At 43.1% G+C, this 23,578-nt stretch overlaps 1 protein-coding gene across 4 annotated transcripts in view; it reads left to right on the top strand.

Annotated features, from left to right (window-relative positions):
- LOC144719870 (KAT8 regulatory NSL complex subunit 1-like) overlaps positions 1 to 23,578 on the top strand; it is a 49,190-nt gene that overhangs the window by 3,516 nt on the left and 22,096 nt on the right. Inside the window, exons 1-2 of one of the 4 annotated variants that reach the window (XM_078596171.1) lie at positions 16,568 to 17,187; positions 18,703 to 20,118. In XM_078596171.1, coding sequence (XP_078452297.1) covers positions 18,752 to 20,118 — 1,367 coding nt within the window. In that variant the 5' untranslated portion in view covers positions 16,568 to 17,187; positions 18,703 to 18,751. Of the gene's footprint in view, positions 1 to 16,567; positions 17,188 to 17,539; positions 17,724 to 18,702; positions 20,119 to 23,578 lie in introns of those variants that run through there. The other 3 variants (XM_078596141.1, XM_078596161.1, XM_078596150.1) reach the window with 3 other exon arrangements.

Raw genomic sequence — 23,578 nt, 5'->3', positions numbered from 1 at the left:
TGATAGTATCATGTGGTAATGCTCCATCACATGTTTTAAATCTATTACACAGTGAATATTGAACTGAAGCTTGACTTAAATGTTTTAATCGCAATCGAAATATCTGTCAGAAAAATCGCAATTAGATATTTTCCCCAAATCGTTCAGCCCTAGTTTAGACCAATCATTTGTGCTGAAAGAGCAAGTGCTATTCATGTGCTTTGGGAAATGTACCATGGATGGCTGGCCTTGGAAACTGTGGCTCCTGTTACGGTAAGCGATTTATTTACATGTATCTTCATGACTACATTGTATTCCCTTTATGCAAATACAGCAGTTAAATGTACATTGGTCGTGACCATGAGATGCACTTTTGACAATTCGCATGTCCCTTTGTTATATTGATACTAACAACATTTTTAAAGCAGTACAGTTATATTTAAAAAATCATAAATGAAAAAAACGGTACAGTGAATTTCAGATATTTACATGCAGTGCAGTATCACATGTAATCTGTAGATGGCCTTACAACATCAGGCAGAGTGAGTGGTGAGTTTTGCAACACCATACAGTGGTGGCTAGCGAGTATGACACTTGAGGAAACCTGATGCAATGGCTTGCAACCTCTAAAGCATAGCTTGTCGATTGCAGAGCGTGTGGTGTTTACATGTGTACCAAAAAAGACCCCATTAATAAATAATGTAATATGCAAATTTAGAGCGATTACAATTTCTACTGGTACTTCCACACAGGCATTACCCAGGAAGGAGTTCTGAGCATTTGGTAAATATTTTACAGCGTTTACCCACGTCTGCATAGTTTATATCATGTAGGTATTTAGCTTTTTAAAACATTTTAAACGATGGCTTAATGACAAGGCGAGTGAAATGTATGCATCTTGTTAACGTTGAACATTGCACCCCTGTGGAGTGTTTTGGCATGACACATGTGAGGATTGTGTTTACCCCGACTGTATGTGTAATGTGTGTTTTTCCCATGAAGGTCAGTAGAGTTGGGTTACGAGGCAGCCTTCAGCATTTGCAGTAGTCAAAGGCTTACTGCATATCATTTCTTTTGAATGATGGATTTTTTGCACAGCTAACTGTATTCATGTGAATAAGTACACCTCCGATTAGCATGGTTGGCTACGTACAGTGCGAAAGAAGTTCAGCATACGGTACATTGTGGATAAAACATTTTTTTTTAACTATTTAGCTAGGTGTTGGTTATAGTGAATGGTACAATTATACAAGAGAAAGTAATGACATTTTATTTCAACTGTCGCATTTTACTGTGTGTTTTTACGATCTCGTAGAAGTTCAAACAAGGAAGAAGTTTAAAAACAATGTGGAAAATGGTGAAATACCACAATGGTATGCTGTTTATATACATAGTACAGTGTGGTCTGTAAAGAGAGCAGCTCCACAGTGGGATCTAAAGTACTGTATAAACACGTTTCCTGTTTGATAACATGTATTCAACATTGGCCTGCCGGTTACAGCTCAGACAATGCTTTTTGTTATCAATGTTTTCATCATGTCTTCCATATGCTCATTCCTTTCTCTTGGGAGTTTTTTTTTGGTCTTGAACCTAAACAAATAGTGAAATGTTCACCTTCACTTTGCAATGTTTCCATGGTGACACGTCTCCTCCCCCAGATACAGGGTTTTGAAATCCACAGACTTCGTGTTAACTGACCTACGCAGCACAGCATTCTATGAATACCACATATGAATCATATTCAGTCCTCGTGAGAATCCATTCACAGTATTCTGGTGTCGCTTAGTGGACCCATATTTTCAGGTTATATAAAACATTTCCAGGATGCCCTTCAAAGCCAAACAAGTTAACTGGATCTCTAAAAGATGGACTATTTAAATTTAATAGTAAGGTATGATTAGGACTGCCAAATAAAGCGCAGCAGCATACTTTCTATGCACAGAATTTAGCAAAATATTGAACCGGTAGTTCTTTTTCTTCAAAAAGAAAAAAAAAATTGGGGGGGGGGGGGGTCACAAAGAGACTCAAATTACAATATACCCTGATGCATAAACTCGTCGTGCAAGGTCGTGGCTTAAATGCTTAACAGGCAAGCGATGCACAAGTTTTAAAGTGAAACCGGACCCCCCCCCCCCATCTTTATCATGAGCGGCAGATGTTGGTACAGACCTGTGTGCGGCAGTGCTGGTCACATGATGCCTGCAGTGTTTACCTCTGAGCTCATCAATAATACTGCAGTGATCATGAAAGGGTGGGGGGAGAGCACAAGATTTTAGGTTCAGATAATCCAGATGAGTGGTACAATTGCTCGGCCATTCAGTGCATGGTATAAGTAACGAAGAGCGTTGTCTTGATGCACATCTCGTGGTCACGTTGCTTTCAGGCACGTGCTTTTTTATTTACGTATTTCATTGCCGGTTTGAGCACTGTACATCTATTTTTGTTTCGTGGTAGTCATGGTAGAGAGCATTAGCTTGTTTTTTTTGTATCAGTAAGCAACGAACCAAAAATATAACAAGAATACAGTATTTTCTTCACGATGCTTAATTGCACTTAAATAATTGTTGTCATTGTCGTAATGTTGACCACGTCTCTTGAAACGATTGGATTGGAAAAATTCACAATCACCTAAAACATGCCAATTAGCTACTAATATAGGCCTCAAATGAGTGTACTGCACTTATACGGTAATACGAGTTAATTCAACACTGTGGTAAAAGTTAAGGAGTCGATTATTTTAAAATATTGTACTTCAAAAAGTTTTGGAAAACCTTTTCTACTCGTTCACGAGTGCTGTATTGTACTAACTTGCAAACCAACATCACCTTGATTTACCACATTAATGGAGGGGACCGTAAAGCCATTTAATAAATTTTTGCAATTAATGAAACAAATGCTGCTGAGTATATCAGGGTTCAAGCAGGAGGTGGGGTTGTGAGGTTTGGTGTGATGGGGTGGGGGGAGGCTTATATTGACCATAGACGCCTGTGAGGGATGTTCGAAGGTTTTCAGGAAGGGTTGCATATACACAGACCTCATTGAGAAGGCAGGGGTGGGTGCTGGGGAATGGGTCGCAGAGAGCATCACAAAAATGTGATGGTTGCTCCACACCCGAAAATAAATAAGTTGGCTACTGTACCACGTGTTTTGTGGTTGATTGCTCGTGCAGTTAACCCGATCTGAGGTTTAAGATACTTTACATTTAGTGTCATCACCAATCGGTCATGCTCAGTCCGCTGCAGAATGAAGGCCTCCCCCAAGCTGTTGCCACCTCTTATGATCCTGTAATGTGACAAATCCACCTAGCCCCTGGCCACAAAAATGATGTCATTGCAGTTTAACACGTAGGCTTTCGCGACCAATATTATACATAATAAAAGTTTTTTTGGCTTAGATCGCCTAAATATAAATGTGTCGTTAACTTACCACCACACGACACAGCCAATGAATAAGGTTTCTTACGTAAACAAAACATGCCAATTAGTTACTACAGCACACCAGTGTGTTGGAGAGTAAACCCACAACATTTACAACGAGCCTTTTGCCCGTCCAAGAATGGGTATATTGCAGTAAATCTGAAATTGGCCAGCGAAAAGCAGACCGCGATGTGATATTAACTGCATTAATGCGTGTGCAATTTGTAATGGCGCGATGACACAGACCTATTTCATTTTAAGGTGATAATCCCTTGCTCATCATGACGTCCTTTTTACTTTGATGTCTCAACAGCGTTACGGAGATCGCGTGATGACGTGAGGGTTCTGCCTTTGTCGTGATGGTTGTGAGTTGATGCCGAGGAGGGGGGAGGAGGCGCCTCGGCCCCCCATGTGGAGTGACGTCACCCGCTAATTATTATTAATGAGGGGGGCTGGCCGACGTGGAGTGACGTCACGAGCGTTGCACACAGACATTATTGGCTCAGAGTAGATAATAATGGGGGGGTGTCCATTTGGAGGACATCACCTGCTCATGATTATTAATGAGGGGGGCTGTCAATGTGGAGTGACGTCACTTGCGCATGATTATTAGTGTAGCTGCTTCACAAGTTGAAGAGCTCGCGAGAGGTAGGGGCAAAGGGCAAACAACCGTGGAGAGGAGGGTGTTTTTGGAGATGCTGGAGACGCCTATTTGAGTACGACGTCACAATTGGTTGTATTCACCAGCAAATTCACCAGCAAATGGATGCTCTCTCTGATGCGCTCGAATCCTTGGCTGCCATTCGGTTTTTATTCTTGAAAATCATCCGTTATCCATTCCTACCAAAGGTCACTTCCATTTATGTATTTCTCGTTTGAATGATGGCATGAACTTGTGTTTGTTCTCTCCTCCATGTTTTTCGCTTTCTGTCTCTGGCACACTTTTTATTTAATTGGCTTTCTGAACCATATGCCATAGAAGGTAGTACACATTAATTAAACACAGTCTTCGTTAGGTACATTGGTATGTTGCTTTTCATCATCAAATTCAAGTTTTCAAAAGGACTCCAACCTGCTCTCATTTTTATATTTTTGATGTTGGGCTGCCTTTAATACCTGCCCCAGGTACACATACTCGACTGCTTTTGAAGTTGTGCCCATCCAACAGATGTCTATCTCCATTTGTCGAGCAAACTTCTTGTACATGATCATTGTTTTGCTCATATTTATCCTCATCCAAACTTTTTAAAATACAATTATTGTAACATTTCCTGCTGTTCATTCTCATTAGACATTACACTAACTATATCATCACCAGGTTTCAGTTAGTTAATGTTTTCTCTGTGAATATTTGTCTTTCTTCAGTACAAATTTCTTAAAATATATATTTAACGTCGCTGTGAAAAACTGGTGCAAACGTGTCACCTGGTCTGCTTCGCATTTCAATATTTAGTATTTTGATTATTTGATGTAATCTTAGTCTGGCTGAAGTTTTTTTAAAAATACAGTTGATTTATTAGTTTAATACGAAGGCTTTCGAGACCAATATTCATAGTAAAGGTTTTTTGGTTAGATCGCGTAAGTATAAATTTGTCCATAATATAGGACATATATATAAATTTATATATAAATGTATAAATACATTTGTCGTAACCCTCCACCACCCGACACAGCCAGGAAGGTTTGTCATCCCCCCCCTCCTCCACCCCTGGATCTCGGCACCTGATGGGTTCAGTGATTGCATAATCTTTCTCTATTTAAGACCGGAAGCAGGTGGATTGCTTCACTATTCTGGCAAATCGCCCGATGTTGTTGGATGTAATTACCAGCGAAATGTCGTATTCAAATTGTAAATGTTGTGGATTTACTCTCCAACACACCGGTGGGCTGAAGTAGTTACTAATTGTCGTTTTGTGTTTACGTGACAAACCTTACTGGCTGTGTCGGGTGGTGGAGGGTTACGACACATTTATACTAACGTGATCTAACCCAAAAACCTTTATAATGAATATCGCTCTCGAAAGCCTTCATATTAAACTAATGAATCAACTGTATAAAAAAAAAACAGAAGTGGCGACTTGATAACTGGGAAGAGATTGCACTTAATGTACACATTAAAGTGCAGCCCATTTATGATTTAGGGCACTGTGTTCGTGCAGGATACCCTTCAATATAGCGGGGGTTACGTTCTTGGAAAGTGCCAGGAAAGCCAAAACCGCGATATTCATAACTTAAGTCTTGCCTAAATAATGGGGTTGGGAACATGGCAACCAAAAATAGAAACATCACTCTTGAAATACGTACTGTACAGGACTGTATGCCAAATAAACCCAAATTTTTTTTAAACCTATACAAAAAATATTAATAGACAATAAATAGTAGTATAAATACTGAACAAATACCGTACTTACCGATGATGACAATCCAAAGCGGTGGTGTAGTGCTTAGTGCTCTGCGCTACGAACTCAGCGAGCCGAGTTTGATTCCCATTCACACTCAACACCAGTGACGATTATCTGAATCGGTCCTGGGCCTCCCTTAGGTCGACTCAGCCTCAAATGAGTACCTGGTGCGATGTGTAAACATTGCCACTGGGGAGACAAAGGCGGCCGGGCGTGATGTTGGCCACCCACCGCCTCGTGTGCCATGCCTGGCGTCATAGCTTCTCGCTAACAGCATTTGGCCCAACAGTCTGTTATGGCTATACGTGAGATTTTTGTATTTTTGTTTGTCCGCGACATTCTTACACGTCAAAGGTGTGACTGACTGCCTCGTGTCCCACGCCCGCCCCGAATTACAGTATCAGTCTCAATACCATCACTCCAGAACCTTCTAGAGTAATACTTCCTTGTATACCCGCTAAAGGCCAAAACTAACCCCTGCGACAACTAAATTGGTATACAGAGAGGCCAAAACCGCGAACAATAAACCCGCGAAAGCCAAGGGTTTAAATACTCCAGTTCGCTTGTTTGCCCAGGAGCTAAAACTCATAAGATCATAGGCACTAGCTCATTATGCTGACTTGGTGCAACAGACTCTAAAGCAGGAGTCGGCAACCAAAATAACAAAAAGAGCCATTTTTGTTCGAATTTGGTTAAAAAAAACTATTTCAAGAGCCGCAATGCATGTCAATGTGAGATGGTGGTCCTTAATAAATAACGTCACGAAGCAGTTCTTAAAGAGCCGCATGCGGCTCCTGAGCCGCAGTTTGCCGACCCTTGTCTTAAAATGTACTTCTAATCTGACTCGGCTTATCTACAGCTGTGTTCACGTTTAACGATCAATGTGATGTCATTCATGTTCATATCCATTGTGTTGCAAAAATAGAGTAGTTAAGTTTGTGATTACACTGCGGTCATAATTGAATTGCTTTGCAATCATTATTTTATTCCAATTTCTTACGATTCATTTAGGTATGACGCTACTGTCACATACTTATAGGGCAATACAACTTGCTGTTTGCTGTACCACACCAACTTTCTTAACGGTTTTTTTTAAATGTAAAGATTCGATGATCTCACTGGTCATGGATGACTGCACAAAAAAGCTATCGCATTGAATTTGGTTGTGGACTTTATTTGCCTATATTCTATCTCTGACAATTGTAATTATTGGTTTTCCTGTCATGCGACGGGTGGGAAAGTTCCGCCCCCTATTTTGTGCGGACCAGAGGTCACTTGGACGACTCTCAGAAGTAGTTGTGTGATGTCTGCTTTTGTGGGATGCTGCGCGAGGTATCCAAATTAATGCCCACGTCTCATAACGTTACACAGATAGCACAATTGGGATGCTATAGGGGAAGAGGAAAAAATAGAAAAACAAAAAATCTTGCACAAATTAGCAGCACATCCTTACTGAACACACTCACGCGGAGGTCTTGTATCACTGTTAACGCACATTTAGTAAACTTAACGGTCTGATAATTTACAGCATAAATTGATTTTGCGGTAGAAACTACATTTTGAGGAATCCTACCAGTGAGGGGTAATTGTTATATACAGCTTGGTTGCCAAGTGCAGTCTGTAAGAGCCATAAGACAGAAAGTGAATGTATTATTTCTGTATATACATTTGATGTACATCTGTCATACCTCCGCGCGCCAACCTCTACGTGGCGGCGGCTCTGCAATCTTACATTAACATGCTAATCTTTCACATTAACATAGCCACCTCAGCTCGCTCGCAATGGAGGCCGCTCTCCGATCTCACATTAACATGCTAATTTTCACCTGGCAGCCCTTTAATTGGTGGAAACCCACCACCAGCGCCGTCTTTGCCCATCACTTACATTAACATTCGCTGCCCCGCCCATGCTGCTGACACTTGGGCTATGCCCATTTTAAACCTTTATAAACAGTTTATTTTTTTTATCTACGTGACTTTACCGAAAGAACCCAAGATTATCTGTCATACATTTGTTGAAGATTGGGCATACTTGACTTGGAAAATTCCAACTCATCATCTTGGTTCTTTCGGTAAAGTCACGTAGAAGGTAAATAATAAAATAATAAAAATAAAACATAATAAAATACAATTCTCACGACGTTGCGGCCACAACGCAAGCAGCCGTCCTCAGGACGTCCCTTCTACGTAACTTTACTGAAAGAACCAAGAAGATGAATCCCTGCAGTCACGAAAGCTTTAAATCGAAATATTCCAACTGTTTAGAATCCACCTTGGTTAGGCCCTCCGTTGGTTGAGCCCATGACGTCACTTCCGATCTGGCAGTATAAAAGGGAAACCAGGAGAAGAACCAGATGGAGTGTGTGGACACTGGCTCTGACCGTGTGATTACGTGATAAAGTAAAAGGCGAGATATAACTATGGAAATCGTTCGTTTTGTGCAACTAAGAAATAAAGGAACAGTTTTTTTTTATTTAAGACACGTCAAACACGCATCAGACTTATTGCTCAACCAGGTTAAGGTGTAGCTTGTTTTTTTGTACAAGAAAGCTGTGCCTACACAGTCTACAGTATCACTGTAATGAACATTCTTATACAGCTAAATATAGCACTCGGATATGCAATAGGAAATATCCACGCTGTGGAGATGTGTATATTGTGCAAGGTAATTGTTGTGCCTGTCTAAAGTGCAGTGTATGGTGGGGTACAGTACGTTGACTAGTTGGGAATGTTTTATGGTTTATTTTTTAAACTCAATTTAATATTTAAACCGTTTTAGGGAAGTAACGTTTTAATAGTATTTAAACTCAAAAGCTATACGTTCGGTAGCATAACAGTGACACACTCCCAAAAAAAGTTGTAAAACTGTGGACTGGAATTTGTATTGTTTCAAAAGACGTCACTTTGCCATCTTGATGCTTTTTGTAAACAATGGCGAGTGATAACTGAACCGGTCCCGGCTCCTCTTCACTGACATGCGCCGGCCAGCGTGGTGGAAAATGCCCCGGATTATAATTGAAGTTTATGTAAAGCTCATCAGCTCATTGCAGAGCCTGATGACGATTGCTTGCGTTGCGATCGAACGTGATATTTTTATTTCTATCTACGTGACTTTACCGAAAGACCCAAAGAATATGAGCTTTAATTGCTTTGCATTTTTTTAAGCTTTAAAACTAAGTTGGAAAATGCATTAGCTCTGTCTGCCTGTCATTCAGACTGTCTGTCTGGAGTTGGGGGTCACGATAATTCTTAAAGATAATCCATTGTAAATATAACTTTAGTATAAAGTTTTGTGGCTATTAGGGACTGGGACAATTGATTAAAAGGTTACCCAAAACTTAGCGAAAAGAAAAACCCGTGCATAATTTATAATAATTTTTTGGCCAAGGTGATGACATCACAAGTCATGTGCGCCTCCCGATGAAGTCATGATGTGGCACGTCATCTCGCGACATCATCTCATGCGGCTCAGAAAATAATGTTAAAGCTTTCAACCATGATCAATTCACTGCTGGAGAAAGGCCCCTCAACAAGCCATTGGCATCAACCGTGGTCCCACAACGTAAAAATCTACAGAGCACCTGTACGCGACTTGCATTTTTTTCTCATTGCTCCATCAAAGCGGCAGCCGTCCTCTTGGGTGTGTTCCTTCCCGTTGACCGCCACTGTCATTAATTTCGACCAAAGGCCATCGTACCCTTTTCTATTGAGGTGTCATGCCCAAGCCCGTGTTTATTGACAGTTTAAACTATATGTTTAACCTCCATTCGTTCTCTAATCAATGTGAACATCATTCATAAAATATTTTTTTGATCAAATCGCATGAATATAAATGTTGTTAAACCTGCCAACACCCGACACAGCCAATTAGCAAGGTTTGTCACGTAAACAAAAAAACATGCCAATTCGTTACTAGTTCAACAGAGTGGTGTGTTGGAGAGTAAACCCACAACATTTACAATTCGAGTATGACGTTTCGCCGGTAATTACAACCAGCCTGTACATGTGACAACCCTTACTAATTGGCTGTCGGGTGGTGGCGGGTTTAACGACATTTATGTTTACTCGATCTAACCCACAAAACTTCTTATGGATAATATTGCTCGCGAAAGACTACGTGGTAAACTGAACACTCTTGGTGTCTCTCAGTGTATTTCCAGGCGTGTACCTCTCCATGCTAATTTGCACATTTTTCAGTTTTTGTTAAATTTGTATCATTAATGTCCATTATTCTTATCCATCTGTCACAGCAGATTGTACGCATTGATACATATTTTAAAGTAATTTCAAGAATAAACGCATGTTTGAAAGGTTTACGAACCATGCATATGCTTGATATCCCTGCCTTATAAATTATAATTTGGCTCCCATAATCCATTATGCATTTGGAATCCAACAGGGCACTCCCATACTCTACATTTCCAGTGCTTTTCGTATATTTAAACTTTGTATATCGGATAACGTATAACAGTACTATGAAGATGTGTTGCCAGCCTTCGTAACTTACCATTTCCTGCTATAAACGCTTCATAACTTACTATTCATATTGTTAACGAAGGCATTATATTGAAAATCGCGTTGTCTTTTATATTGTAGAATATTAAAACTTCATTATTTTTTACAAATTAAGGAAACATGGCGTACTGTACTGTCAAATATATTCACACTCACCCGTGCAGTTATAAGGTTGCATTGCCCACCATACACCAAAGCTCCACGCGCGCTGATTGTCCGATACGAATGTAAACAAACATTGCATGAGCCATCAGGATGTGCAAAGCTGAACAAAACGTATCTTATAATTGTATTCTTATTTATATGGATAATTTTATTCATTTGTTTAAGTTATTGCTATTTCACTAAAATTTTTGTATTAAAATAATGGTAATAAATCCAAAGTTCGTGAGACTGAAACTCCGTATATCGAATATTCGCATATCAAGGTATTCATGTACAATATACCTTTAATATTTTCATGATAATTGTTTTATTTGGAGTGAGATTTTACTTTTTTGTTTTATCCAAATGGCTGTATTCAACCAATACTCAGTGTTTTAGAATTTCATTATGACACGCCGCTTATTAAATTGTGGGGCTACGTTGTCAGCAGGGGGCAGATGGCAGTGCAGCTACAGTACACTCAATCTAGATTTGAAGTTTTCGTGACTGCAGGGATCCATACTCTTTCGTTCTTTCGGTAAAGTCACGTAGGTATAAAATAAATTAAAGCTTAAGTTGCCCCCGAAAGAACCAAAGAGTACAGTACAGTCGTTGTTATGTTACTCCAGGATAGAGTACTCCACCGTCTATAGTTTATACTGTCAGTTTTGAAGCCGGAATGACCAGCGTGGTGAAATATGGTAAAATTACCCCTGAAACAGAATGGCTTTGCGAGGTTCTCATCCAGCAGTAGATTGACAAAAGCGCTGCACATCTACAGTACGTGTGTTTGTTTGCATTGCCGGGAAGTTTTTTTCCTACATGGAGCAGTATCATGGTGATTTACATTTCTTGCACAGCACACAAGTCACCATAGTATTTACCTAGCATTTTAAATGTAACTTAACCAGAAGATAGTATTTGCTTAAATTAATCAAATGTTTACATTTGTCAGTTGTGAACTTGGTTTCCATAAACAAATACTACCCTCTGGATTTTGTTGTTGCTAAAATTTTCAAAAAAACTGCATGTGCTAATTTATTATACTGTACTCTAATAGGCATTTTTTAAAGCATTCGCATTCAAATGGCAAGAGTCTTTTTCATTTTATATCGATACGAGACAGCGCAGATTTATTTTCATGAATCCCAATTTCGGCAAGTTGTTGACTACCGGACATGTAAAATCTCATCCTAAGCAATCGATCCACGTATGATCATGATTTAGGATTGTTATTCTATTCAAGAATGCATTATTTTTGTCTGCTCTTTACTATCTCATTTGTATTCTTTCTTAAGCCAACAACTTTGTTTCCGGATTTAGCTGAAATGTATAATTTGCATTTAACATGCGTATATAATAAATACCGTAATTGATTCTCACACGCACAATTACATGAGTGTATCGTGAGTGTAAGAAATCAAATTCAGTTCATGCATTGTTACTTTGAGGGTGATTAGGTGTATGGCAAGTAGTCTTTAACTAGATATTTAAGAAAACACAATTTGCAACTTCTATGTTTTTCGTTGTTAAACTAGGGCGTGAAAGCTATACAACTCTATCCATGTTGTCAATATCTCCCATTACGGTATAGCTTTCCGTAATTCGGTGCATGTTTTCAGCTTTTACCTGCAGGGGTACTGTATGTCTAGGTCAATGTGCACTGCTGGGCAGGGTGTGACCACGTGCTTTTGTTACAGTTTGTTCCAAAGGTCACAACATGGTGAAGTCATTGGAGCACAGTTTTTCGACAAAAAACTTTTTTTTAAACTGTTTGCTAAAAAAACTGCTACAATGGACGAAGTAATCACACTTTGGTAAAGATGGAATATATTTAAACATTCGGCATTGAGGGCAGCAAGGCTGCCTCGGATTCGCGTATGGGCCGCACATATAATGTTTTGTTGAATCCCTTGCCAAGAGTGTGACTCGTAAAATAACTTGAGGTGTGAAAGTTTTTTAGAGTCAGCCAGCTCACTGAAATGCAGAAATGTATATCTGGTATACCTGACTGTGTTGAATACATGCAGCTTTGAAAGCAGTTTGGCTATGTGGAATGTTTCTTATCTGAATAAATATTTATCAATGCTGCCATTGTCAGTCAACGTAATTAATTATTGGCTAAATAACAACTCGTGGTGTAAGAAGCACTTTTGTTAAATAAAAACGTAATTGTCATCTTTGTACCATCGAGATGTCCAATTGTAGCCCATCAGCAAGCACAGTGATACGTCAGAAAGCATCGTGGAGGACCAGCATTAAAATCGTACTTTTACAATGTAAATTATGTGAATTACATTCCATAGCATGTGTTTTTACGTAACCATGTTTGTGTATACATAGTTGGTTTCATACCATCAGCAATTAATATGGAAGGTTAGTAAGTTGACGGATTAATTTCCACATCCTTTCAGTGGCTTACACAGCCTCACGCGTGCATATACCGTATTTTAAACTATCTTCTTTCGTATGGCTGATGTAGATGCAGATCAACAACTACAATGTCACGTTCAGGTTTGTCAAGCCAGATAACTGCATCAGGTCCAGTGGAGTACTTTGTGATGTTTCCTTCGTTTTTGTAGATCGGGCATTGCTTCGTTATATGTTGTATTGTCTGTTTAAGCTATAACACTGTACATCAACGTATAGAGTTGTAGGTTTCATTCGTTTGCCTGTGAACTACAAACGATGATCTGTTATAGTTGTTTACAGGAGGTAGGGATGGGCTCAAGGCATCTCCTCATTCATCCTTGGTCTCGCTTTCATTGTCATGTGTGTTCGCTTTCGAGTTAAATTACAGAGCTTTTGTTTAGCCTTCACACCTACACATTCTAAAGCTCACCTCACAACCCTGCATCCAGCTGTTCCTTTTAATCATTTCCTTGTCAAAGTCATGCGATGGCTAGTCTTGACCCTTTATTTCATATAAAATTCCCATTGAGTATTCGGAGTGTTTTCATCCAGTTTAGTTAAATGCTAAACGTTTATTATTGCGATTATTAAGCTCGTTTGCCAAGGAAAGCCTCACTGAGTCTCACGACTCTTCAGCAGGGTTTTGGCTTTGCGGTAAGGGGTGATGCTTGCTATATATATTCGAATTGAGTAAGTTTTGGGTAATATAAAATGTGTTAAATTTGAACCATGACGCTGACACAATGGACAAGCAAAAATACGTCACAAACTTTAGGTCCACTGTAAAACAAACGGTGCATATTTTTACGTGTCATGCAGTTGCGTTCCTGAAGAACACCGCGTTATAGAAAAATCGTGTTCTAATCAATAATATAGGGTAAAGCGCAGTCCGCGATGACACGCGAGATGCGTACGCATGCTGAGCAAAAAAATGAGGCATGTGGTTGGTTGTGTCGAGAAGCATCCAGCAGCATCCCACCTTGTGTGATGCAATGCCGAGGCAGCCGCACGACCGCGTATTCCTCCTCGTGCGACGTAGTTCTGTTCAATCAATCGATGTTATTGCCAATTCTCAACCGCGTTATAAAAAAACGCATTCCCTAATATATTTATCGTGGTATATCCAATTCGCATTATGAAAACACGTGTTATCGAAGAAGAGACACACTGGGATCTTTGTAGACAGCGTTGTAATACGGTGGGGTTTTTTTTGGAAGATTTGCTGGTTTATCCAGGATGTTTCTGTTGCGCGTCGTCACTTTAAGATGTTCTCTGTTCATATTTTGTTTGTTGCGGTTGCACCCGACTCAAGAGCCGCATGGCTCACAGGGCTAAACCTAATAAATGAAACTTGAAACATCCGTAGTATTGATCAGGGTGGCTGCTGGATTCAAACCATGAAACTCACCCATGTCACCTGGCCACATTTAAAGAATAGTTTAGAAAGAACTGGCACAAGTGATCGATATTCACAGCTAGTTAACGATGAATGGTTGCATGTTTTCACGCGTTGTTTACCCGGTATATGGAGTCCACTTTTCGATTGAGATTACCCGGGAGCCACAATCGCATGACATTTTTAACTATTCTGTACTCAAGTCCACATGTGCATATCATACTTTCCGAGGAGGGGTCTTATCAAACTTCCTTGTAGTAGATGCGTATTGTTTACAATAGTAATTGTTGATATTCGGTGGCAATAAAGGACGAGGAATTGTTTATACATATTGAAGTTGTTGACAGCGACCAATGTTGTGCGTGGTGATGGACGGGGGGGGGCCTTGGGCTGGCTCAACACGTGGTTGACTCAAGAATCCCAAGGCTTGATGTCCGTGAACTGGCTGCCCCATGCCGGTTGTTTTGGCAGCGTTGTGTATTGTTCCATGGTAAATTTGAATGTTTTAGAATTGTTTCGTTGAATTAGTGGACAGTGAAAGCAACGTTCCTAATTACGATTTTTTTTAAAGGCCCGTCATGCAGACTGAGTGGGTGGCGATGTTTTGTTTCTAATTCACATTGAGATAAATAATTTTGCCATGACACGGACAACCCACCCTTTCGCGGAATAATGACTATGCATTGTCAAGATTACATTTAACACATTACTGGCCTGTGGAAGTCGGGAGCAGAGGGATATACATTTCTTTAAACCCAAAATTTACCCTTGTTTTTGTGTACGCTGTATAGTAATTAAAGCACGTGTTTAAAGTGTATAGCGCGTAACGGACTGTCCCACAAGCATGGCTGCAAATGTTTAACTAAAAAAATTCCACGGTGAATCATTTGTTCCGAATAAGAGTGTTGAGGGGTACACAGCAGGCGGATTGTTTCTGGGCTGTAGTTGAGATGTTTCAGTTGCACGGGTTGTGGTTAAATGTGAGCGGGTGTTTACGGGGATACGCAGCTGACGTGCCAGCAGGATGTGTCACGACATTCCCAATATTCATTACACATGGACAGTGGGTCACGTATGGGATGGGAATTTCCAGTTCGCACGCTCCATCCTTCCTCGACAGAATCCTAAAACTGGGTACATTTTATCTGTGAATTGAGTACCAAGGGGTAGTGGATTAAAATGATCTTGATGGTGTTTGGGGTGAGGGATGAAGCCACGTGCGTGTCGTTACTACTACTTGGAGGGGAATCTCTCCGGACCTCGGGAAGGGCCCCCACCAGGGTTGCCAAATCCGCTCGCGAGGCCTCGAGTTGCCAAATGCCCGCCGCGTCACGGTTCTTGTGGCTCACACGAGGGCGCCTGTTTGCGCCGTAGAGTTGTGGCAAAAAAAAGAGAGTGGGCGGAAAACGCGCGAAAGAGGACGCGTGGCCGCGCCAAACGTGCGGGGTGGGGACGGCACCGGTGGCGCAATCGGCGACGTCCTGGCCCCTTTGTGGAGAGGGGGGGGGCCTCTAAAACCGTAGCTTGCACAAGCAAGTCTCCGCCCTCGTGGGCCCCCTTCCGAAGCGCCTCGTGCGATTGGCTCGAGTGTCGCAGCTGGGCGTTATCGGCGATGTCTGCCGTCGTTTGGGGCGGTCGCGAAGACGGCCGCGACGTTTCACGGCTGCGGTCGATTAAAAGTGGCCACGCCCCTAACCGGGGTGGGAAGGAGGATTGGTGGTGGGGGGGGGCTGACTTGGCTTCAGCCAATGGGTGCGCTTATTGCGGGTACAGCGTGGGAAATGTGACAGCGAGGCTTTGGGTGGGGGGGGTTGTGTTGGATCGTGTGAGGGGGCGGGGTGCGAGGGTGGAGAAGGGTGGGGGGTTGGCGAGGGGCGGGGGCGTTGGGGGATGAGGGGCGGGGACGTTGGGGGATGAGGGGCGGGGGGGATTGGGGGATGAGGGGCGGGGGCGTTTGGGGATGAGGGGCGGGGGCGTTGGGGGATGAGGGGCTTGGCGGGGGGGGCGTTGGGGGCGGGGGGGGCGTTGGGGGCGGGGGGGGGGCGTTGGGGGATGAGGGGCGGGGGCGTTGGGGGATGAGGGGCTTGGCGGCGGGGGGGGCGTTGGGGGCGGGGGGGGCGTTGGGGGATGAGGGGCGGGGGGGGTTGGGGATGAGGGGCGGGGGCGTTGGGGGATGAGGGGCTTGGCGGCGGGGGGGGGCGTTGGGGGCGGGGGGGGCGTTGGGGGATGAGGGGCGGGGGGTTGGAGGATGAGGGGCGGGGGGGTTTGGGGGATGAGGGGCGGGGGATGGCGGTAAAGGCGCCGCCATTTTGCGGGGAGAGCGCGCGCGCTCCGCGTCGCCGCGCGGGAAAGTTGCGCAGGAGCCGCCATCTTCGGCGGCGGTTGTGGAGGTCTCCGTTGTCAGCGGCTCGCGCGTGTCAATTGTGTTAGTTGACGATAAACGTGTAACGTCTGTGGTAGTAATAGCGATACCGAGGGGCGGGAGTAAAAACGGCATCGGCGATCGTAGCGCAAAGGCGCCGTTTGTCACGATTGTTGTTGTTAAGGACGGTGAGGGATTTATTCCGGGTTTCTTTGCGGCAGGGAATAAACAATGCAGTTGTGTGTAGAGGAACAATAAACCATCACGTACTATTCACGGGGACATATGTGAAAGTTTAACCACCGCGGTAGCCTGGCGCCCGGGGCGGTGTCCCCCGGACAAAGCACTTTCGATATTCGTTATTTAATTATTTTTCGTCTCTCTTTTTTTCGTGTGTGGACAAAACGAAAAGGAGGCAAACGTCAATTGACGTGGGGGTGGGGTAGACAACCACCCGACATACGCACTAACGTCGTTAATAGTTTCACAAGGGGGGGGGGGGGACTGCGATCGTGGTGGCAGAGGAAGAGGAGGACGGCGTGTTGTTGTGCACGTCTCGCGGTAAGACGACTTCGTGTCGCGGTGTGGCCGTTGGGTTCGCGCGCACGAGGGGGGGGGGTCGTGAGCGCGCGCGTGTTGACGGGCGGAGGTGGGGGGTGGGGGGGGCAGCGGGGGGTGGGGGGGGCGAGTGAGGAGGGGGGGTTGTGGCGAGTCAGGAGGGGGGGGGAAGTCAGGAGGTGGGGAGCAGCGGGGGGGGGGCAGTCAGGAGGTGGGGGGGGGGCAGCGGGGGGTGGGGGGGGGGCGAGTGAGGAGGGGGGGTTGTGGCGAGTCAGGAGGGGGGGAAGTCAGGAGGTGGGGGGGGCAGCGGGGGTTGGGGTGGGCAGCGGGGGATGGGTGTTCCGTGCAGCAGTAGATTCTGGGAGGCGGTGGTGGTGGCCGCTGTTGCTGCAGCAGTAGAAAGATCGCGCGCCAATCCGTAGTCACGTGCGTCTGTGTGTGATCGCAATCGATAAGGAAGAGGTGGAGAACGCGGGGCTCGCTGCCGCTGCTGCTACGGGGTACACGTGCGTAGGGTGGTGAGCACGGCCAGGCCCTTGGTACGTGGTGACAGCAGCAGCAGTGTACATTGTGCGTGTCAAAGGAGCGGCGGTGTCGCAGTGGGGTTCGCGCACTGCGCTATGAACCCGGCAACCTCCTTAAGGTGTTTGTTTGTTTTCTCGGCACGTGTTAGTCAAACCTGCAGTTTGGATATATCCCCTAGGTCTCCTGGACCGTATACGACGAGTCGTGTGTGTGTGTATGGTTGTGGTGTGTAACAAAAAGGCACTGCGGAGGTGAAGGCGGCCGGGCGTGGTGTTATCCGTACCCCAACCCCTTGTTCGCCGTTGTGCTCGTACGATGACTTGCCCCCGAAATGTGTATGCCCTCCCCCCATCGATCTTTGTATACTGCTGTTACTGCTGTGACATGTCGCAAACGCCGTAGTATATAGTACAGCATTGTAGTGTTTCTCCTGGTGCTGGGGGCAGGGGGGGGCAAGGCTACTTATGCGCTTAAAGTTGACGAGCGAGAGAAGCCCTCTGCGTGATGGTGAAGGGTGGGTGGGGAGGTCTGGGCCGTGGCGAGCCTTCCCAGGGCGGCGATTGTTCTCTTATAATTGTAATTGTGCGGCGATTATAGTGCAGTTTTGACGTGTCCAAAGGGACGTGTATCGTCGATGTAATTTTCTACGTCGTGCTAGAAAGGTGCGACCCACACTGCTGTTGCGAGGGCGGGTGTGACTTGCTTGTGTGACCAGACGGAAAAAAATGGGTCGATTGTTTGCCCTCGCCCATGCCTTCTTTGTTGGGTTTCCCGCGGGTTCTCCGCGACGTTGATGCTCAATTATTGCCAATCTCGGCGATTCAAATATGCCAGTGTTAATACGTCGACGTTCGAATTAATGTTAAACGCCCCCCCCCCCCCGTATTTGGTGAAATCGCTAAAACGGGGGGCTCTCGTAGACGTCTGTAGCGCAGCTGTGAGAACCCGCCTGGCTGTCCGTGTCGCCGTGGCCCCTTTGTGTGTGTGTGGCAGGCGGATGCGCGATCGCCCCCGCCCCTGAGGCCTCCATGCTGTCCGTCGCATGGATGCCATGGCTCCCGCACTCACAGAAGCCGCCACGACCGAGGTTCGCCGCCTCAAGCTCGCCCCGTCAGTGCCCGACCCGGCCCTCGAGGCCCCTGCCACTGCCGCTGCCGCCTCGGACCGCCGCCTTAACAGCTACAGCAGCAACATACCCGCCGTGCGCAAGAGGCTGGGCTGCCTCTGCAAGAAGCCCGTGCGACTAGACGGAGGCATAACGCACATTGTTCAGGCGCCCGGCAGTGGAGAGTTCACAGACACGGAGCCAGGGGAGCTGTTGCCCTTGTACCAGGTGTCGGCGAATTCCAAACATTTAATTGTGAAGGGCAGGGTGTTTGGCAAACTCGGACAGGCGTCTTTACATCTGGGCCAAAAGATAATGAAAACTTTCGAACAGAATTCGGTGGGCAAGCAGAAGAATGGCGTTGCAAAACAACAGCAGACCATAAGGAAGGCCAACAGTGATCTTAGTACCAGACCCCTGAATGGGAAGAAAACAGGAAATGGGGATCAGTCAGCATTGAAAAATGTATGCAACTCAGGCTGTTTGGACCCCATATCCAGCACAGCTCTGGACGTTCATGAACTGCAGAAACTATCTTCAACTCATAACAATATCATTACCAGTAAACTTCCCATCTTGCGTGACTCAGATGTGCCCGTGCTAAATGGGAAAACTAGGTTTGAGCAGAAAAAATATAACAATGGCGCAATTTACAATGTGGCAGATTCAAGAGCGGCCTTGCTTGCAGAAAATTCCAGTACCTCCAGTGAACACTTTGCCTGCCGACCAGACCCATTGGCGTTTGTGAACGTGTCTGGAGCTGATGCCAAAATAGACCCACCTAACCCGAACCCAGGCGAGTGCCCGATGGCTTCCAGAGTGCTGAGCTCCGTGCACAAACTGGCCGTGCTTGAGCAGCGGGCACGCAGGCTGTCGAAACATCTGCGACTGATTCAGGCTGAGCAGACCGAGAGTCATGTCAGGCAGCAACTTGGAGGTTTGGTGGAAAGCCTCGCAACGAGGCGTTCACAAGATAGCTTCAATCGTGGGCAAAGTCAGGCGTGTTTGCAGAATGGAGTTTCAGTGTCATCGGCTGCTTGCAAAAGATTGGATGTCACAAGCAGCCCCCTTTGTCTAAGAAGTCAAAGATTGCACTCGAGTCCCTTGGAGAGGGGAAGGAATTTGGTGTTTGAGCAGCTTCCCAGGGAAGAACTGGAGCGGGTTTCTCAAAGCTTAGATGCCAATCTGCGCCACGTTGAGAGGGCCTTGGACTCGGATGCCACAGAGAGCAGCTCTGGTGGAGAGACGGACGTCGAGGAGGAGAGGATGCCTCGCCTTCATGTCAGACGCCGCCGCACGTCAATGTGAGTCCACTCGTGGTCAGGTCTTGTTGGATTTTTTGGGAACGATCATGTAACCTTTCACCGACGATTAATTGGTGGTGCCAATCCGATTGATCAACCTTGTGTGCTACAGATGCTTATAGCTATTTTCTTACTTTAAGGTAGTGGTGGGCTCTGCATCTTTGAACCACTATGACTTGGAAAATCACAAAAAAATGTTATGGGACATGTATGCACATGTAATTCCAGTTGTATTTCTCTTGCACTCTCGTTGGGGTTTTTACTTGTGCAGGCCCATCCTTTGTTACTCAGCATGGGTACGGTGTTAGTAGATGTGTGGGTCTGGGGGGGGTTGCTGTCTTTATGAACAGTCTCACCTCCTTGACGCTGATGTCAGCATTACGTTGATTTTGCAGCTGTGGGTGCACCACTGCATTTGCCATTACTGTCTAACTGAATGTGTTGCTTTTTTAAGCATATTCATCAGTTCCATTTGTGCCCTTTTGTCACATGGTCTGCGACTCTGTACGTGCGAGTTCAGAAATCAAGTCTTTGAGAAAAATGTACAGCTCCTTTCATTTACATAATGCTTATATTTCACATTTGCATGTTACATAAACGTTTGTGTTACATATGTGCCTAGTTAAGTGACAGTGCAGATATTTGAGTCTTTAAGTCACCTTGCAGCTGAGAAGGCCTTATTACAACATGAGTACCTCTTAACTCCAGTCTTTGGAATGCATTTGCCTGGACCGTTGCACGCGTTAAACATTTATCTGGTTAACAGCCACAAACATATCAATGTCACAGTTGCTTAGTCTTTGCAGTTTTTCGCAGCGGCCTTTTCAGCTGTGTTCAAATGCTGTTCAATTTACATGACATTGTGGCATCATGTATAGGTCGTGAATGAGTTCATGAAGATTAAAAAACATGGTAAAACAAGAGGGTGTTTCATCATTTCGTAACATTGAATTTGGTTTGGTTTGCCAAATTCAATGTTACATATTGTATAAAGTAATTTGTTTTTTATTTTATATAACCCATAAAGCAGATTGTGGAAAAATTGCAGTCTTTATAAAAATGGAACTATAAATTAGATGAAACGAAATTGAATCCAGCTCAACAAATCCATAGTTATGAGTATTTACCGTTTTTTAATGCTGATTACCTTAATTCGTTCAACTAACCTGCTTTTGGGGCCATTTTTATTGAAATTCAGCCACGATTATGTTTTTGTCCTGAAGTGGCATGCTTCTACAATAAGTCAACAAGAGATGGTATTTGTTGTCGACAGATTTTAAGAAAGTTTGTTTTCAACAAATTAAGGATATTGAAATATAAAGTTGTAAATTTGTATGTGTATATTATAATGGGTACACAATAATTATTTAAGTATACACGTAACTGTTTTGTACTTAAGATCACAATAGGTTGGGTAAAATCATTCGCTTCATTTAGATTTTTTCCTGTGGTTAGAAAAGTGGTGTTTTTCAGTCTTAACTAAATTTTCATTTTTAAAAACGGATTAGGATTTTATTACAATGATTAAAAAAATAATTAACCAAGCAAATCTACATTAACCTGACACCCTTACCATGTATCCAGTTCCATACATTTTTGCCAATGTGAGATTCTTTTGGCAGATTACTTGCTGTTTGCCTAAAGTCACAAAATGTAACAAATGTCTTTAAAGTATATCGTGTAAAAATGATACTTGTAGTATATTTTCAACAAATATATTACTCATTGAACAAAAATGTAAAACTCCTTAACATTCCGACTAATACAATATGTATCTGAATCTTATGGACAAGGGGAATTCCATTGTGCAAGGTCAAATTTGTAGTTAATTTGCATTAATAACCAGCTGAATATTTCAACAATTGCAGCCACTGTTTACAATAGGCATTGTAGCCAAGTGCTTAGTTTATGAGCATCATGCCTTTCCCTAATTAGCAACACAAAGATTCGTTTCTAATCATTAATCGAATGTTTTCCCAAGAATAACGTTTAGGCAGCATGTACATTTTCCATGCTCTTTGTTTTGAATTCCATTCCATTTTTGTTATCGTAAATTTTTATTTATTTAGATTGTCGATGTATCTTAACCTTTTACATTATGCACATTCAACAATAATGTATTGCTATGTTATTCGAGTAAATTGTGTTTGGCAACATTGCTTTAATAGCAAAGCCGTATTGCCTTTATGGACAAACTGCGTTTTCACATCAGCATAGAATAAGTAGGATGTTTTTAACCTGGTGACCTCGCTTAAGTCACATGACTTGTTGTAGAGACCAATAATACTTGGCAATTACTATGACATGCATCGGGCGAGAAGAAAAATACATGGGAATAAATAAAGGCAGGTTGTTTTCCCAACAAAAAAGTTGCACAATATTCACTGTCAATGAATAATAGGTTATATATATTGAACATTTATATTCTTTGGGTCTTTCGGTAAAGCCACGTAGATAGAAACATAATAAAAATAATAACATTGAACATTTATTTATAATTTATCATTGTAAATTTTTACAGTGGATAATTTTTATATAAAATAATGTAGAGAGATTTCTCAAGCCCCTGCAGGAAAGACGTGCTTCCAATGTTATCTAAGTTGTGGCAGTTTTGACTGCTTTATGCTGGTCAGTATGGGTTGGTAATGGACTAGTCTCATACCGCTGATCACTTATGTTCGCCGTGTTTGGGAATACAACTCGGATTGCCCGATTTATAGTTAATGATTTTATTAGCAATTATAATTTAGCTTGTTTGCCCAGGAAAGCCTCCATGAATCTCATAACTTGGTTAAATCCATTGTGTGGATAATTGAGGTTATTCACAACCAAACCTATGCCACAAGTCCATACGATGGCACCATCCTGTGGGGTGCCTTAATGGACACTGAAGCATTCAGCGACCAACACTGGTGCATTGTGGTTGGTCAGTTGGTTATTTCCGGGAATGGTTTTTATAGTGGAAAACTGGTTTCAAGATAGGTTTCACTGCATTTTTATGCAAACAGTTTTGACACTAAACTCTTAGAAACGTATGAACAGAAAGTGGGCTTATTTGTAAATATGTTCTGATTAACATTATTCTTTGGTTCTTTCGGTAAAGTCACGTATAAAGATAAAATAATAAATTAAATAAAAACAAATTTATTTATAAATTAAATTAAACATTTATTTTATCTTTATACGTGACTTTACCGAAAGAACCAAAGAATAATTCCTGCAGTCACGAAAGCTCCAAATTAAGTCTGATTAACATTGTCAACCATATAGAAAAGGAATACTTAGCCATTGCCACAACGGAATTTTTTTCCAGAAAATGTTCAGTAATAATGCAACAAGCACCTCAAATTAGCACGTTTGACTATGTACTGTGCGAAAGAAGTTAAACATACATTATATTTTTAAGCATGTTTAAAAAAAAAGAAAGGTACGTGCACTCTATTTACATGGCCATGAAGTA

This window comes from Lampetra planeri, chromosome 1, assembly GCF_965212315.1.
Source record: "Lampetra planeri chromosome 1, kcLamPlan1.2.h2, whole genome shotgun sequence".
NCBI lineage: Eukaryota > Metazoa > Chordata > Hyperoartia > Petromyzontiformes > Petromyzontidae > Lampetra > Lampetra planeri.
Note: the sequence above shows the minus strand (reverse complement) of the source record. Positions and strands in the feature narration are given on the sequence as shown.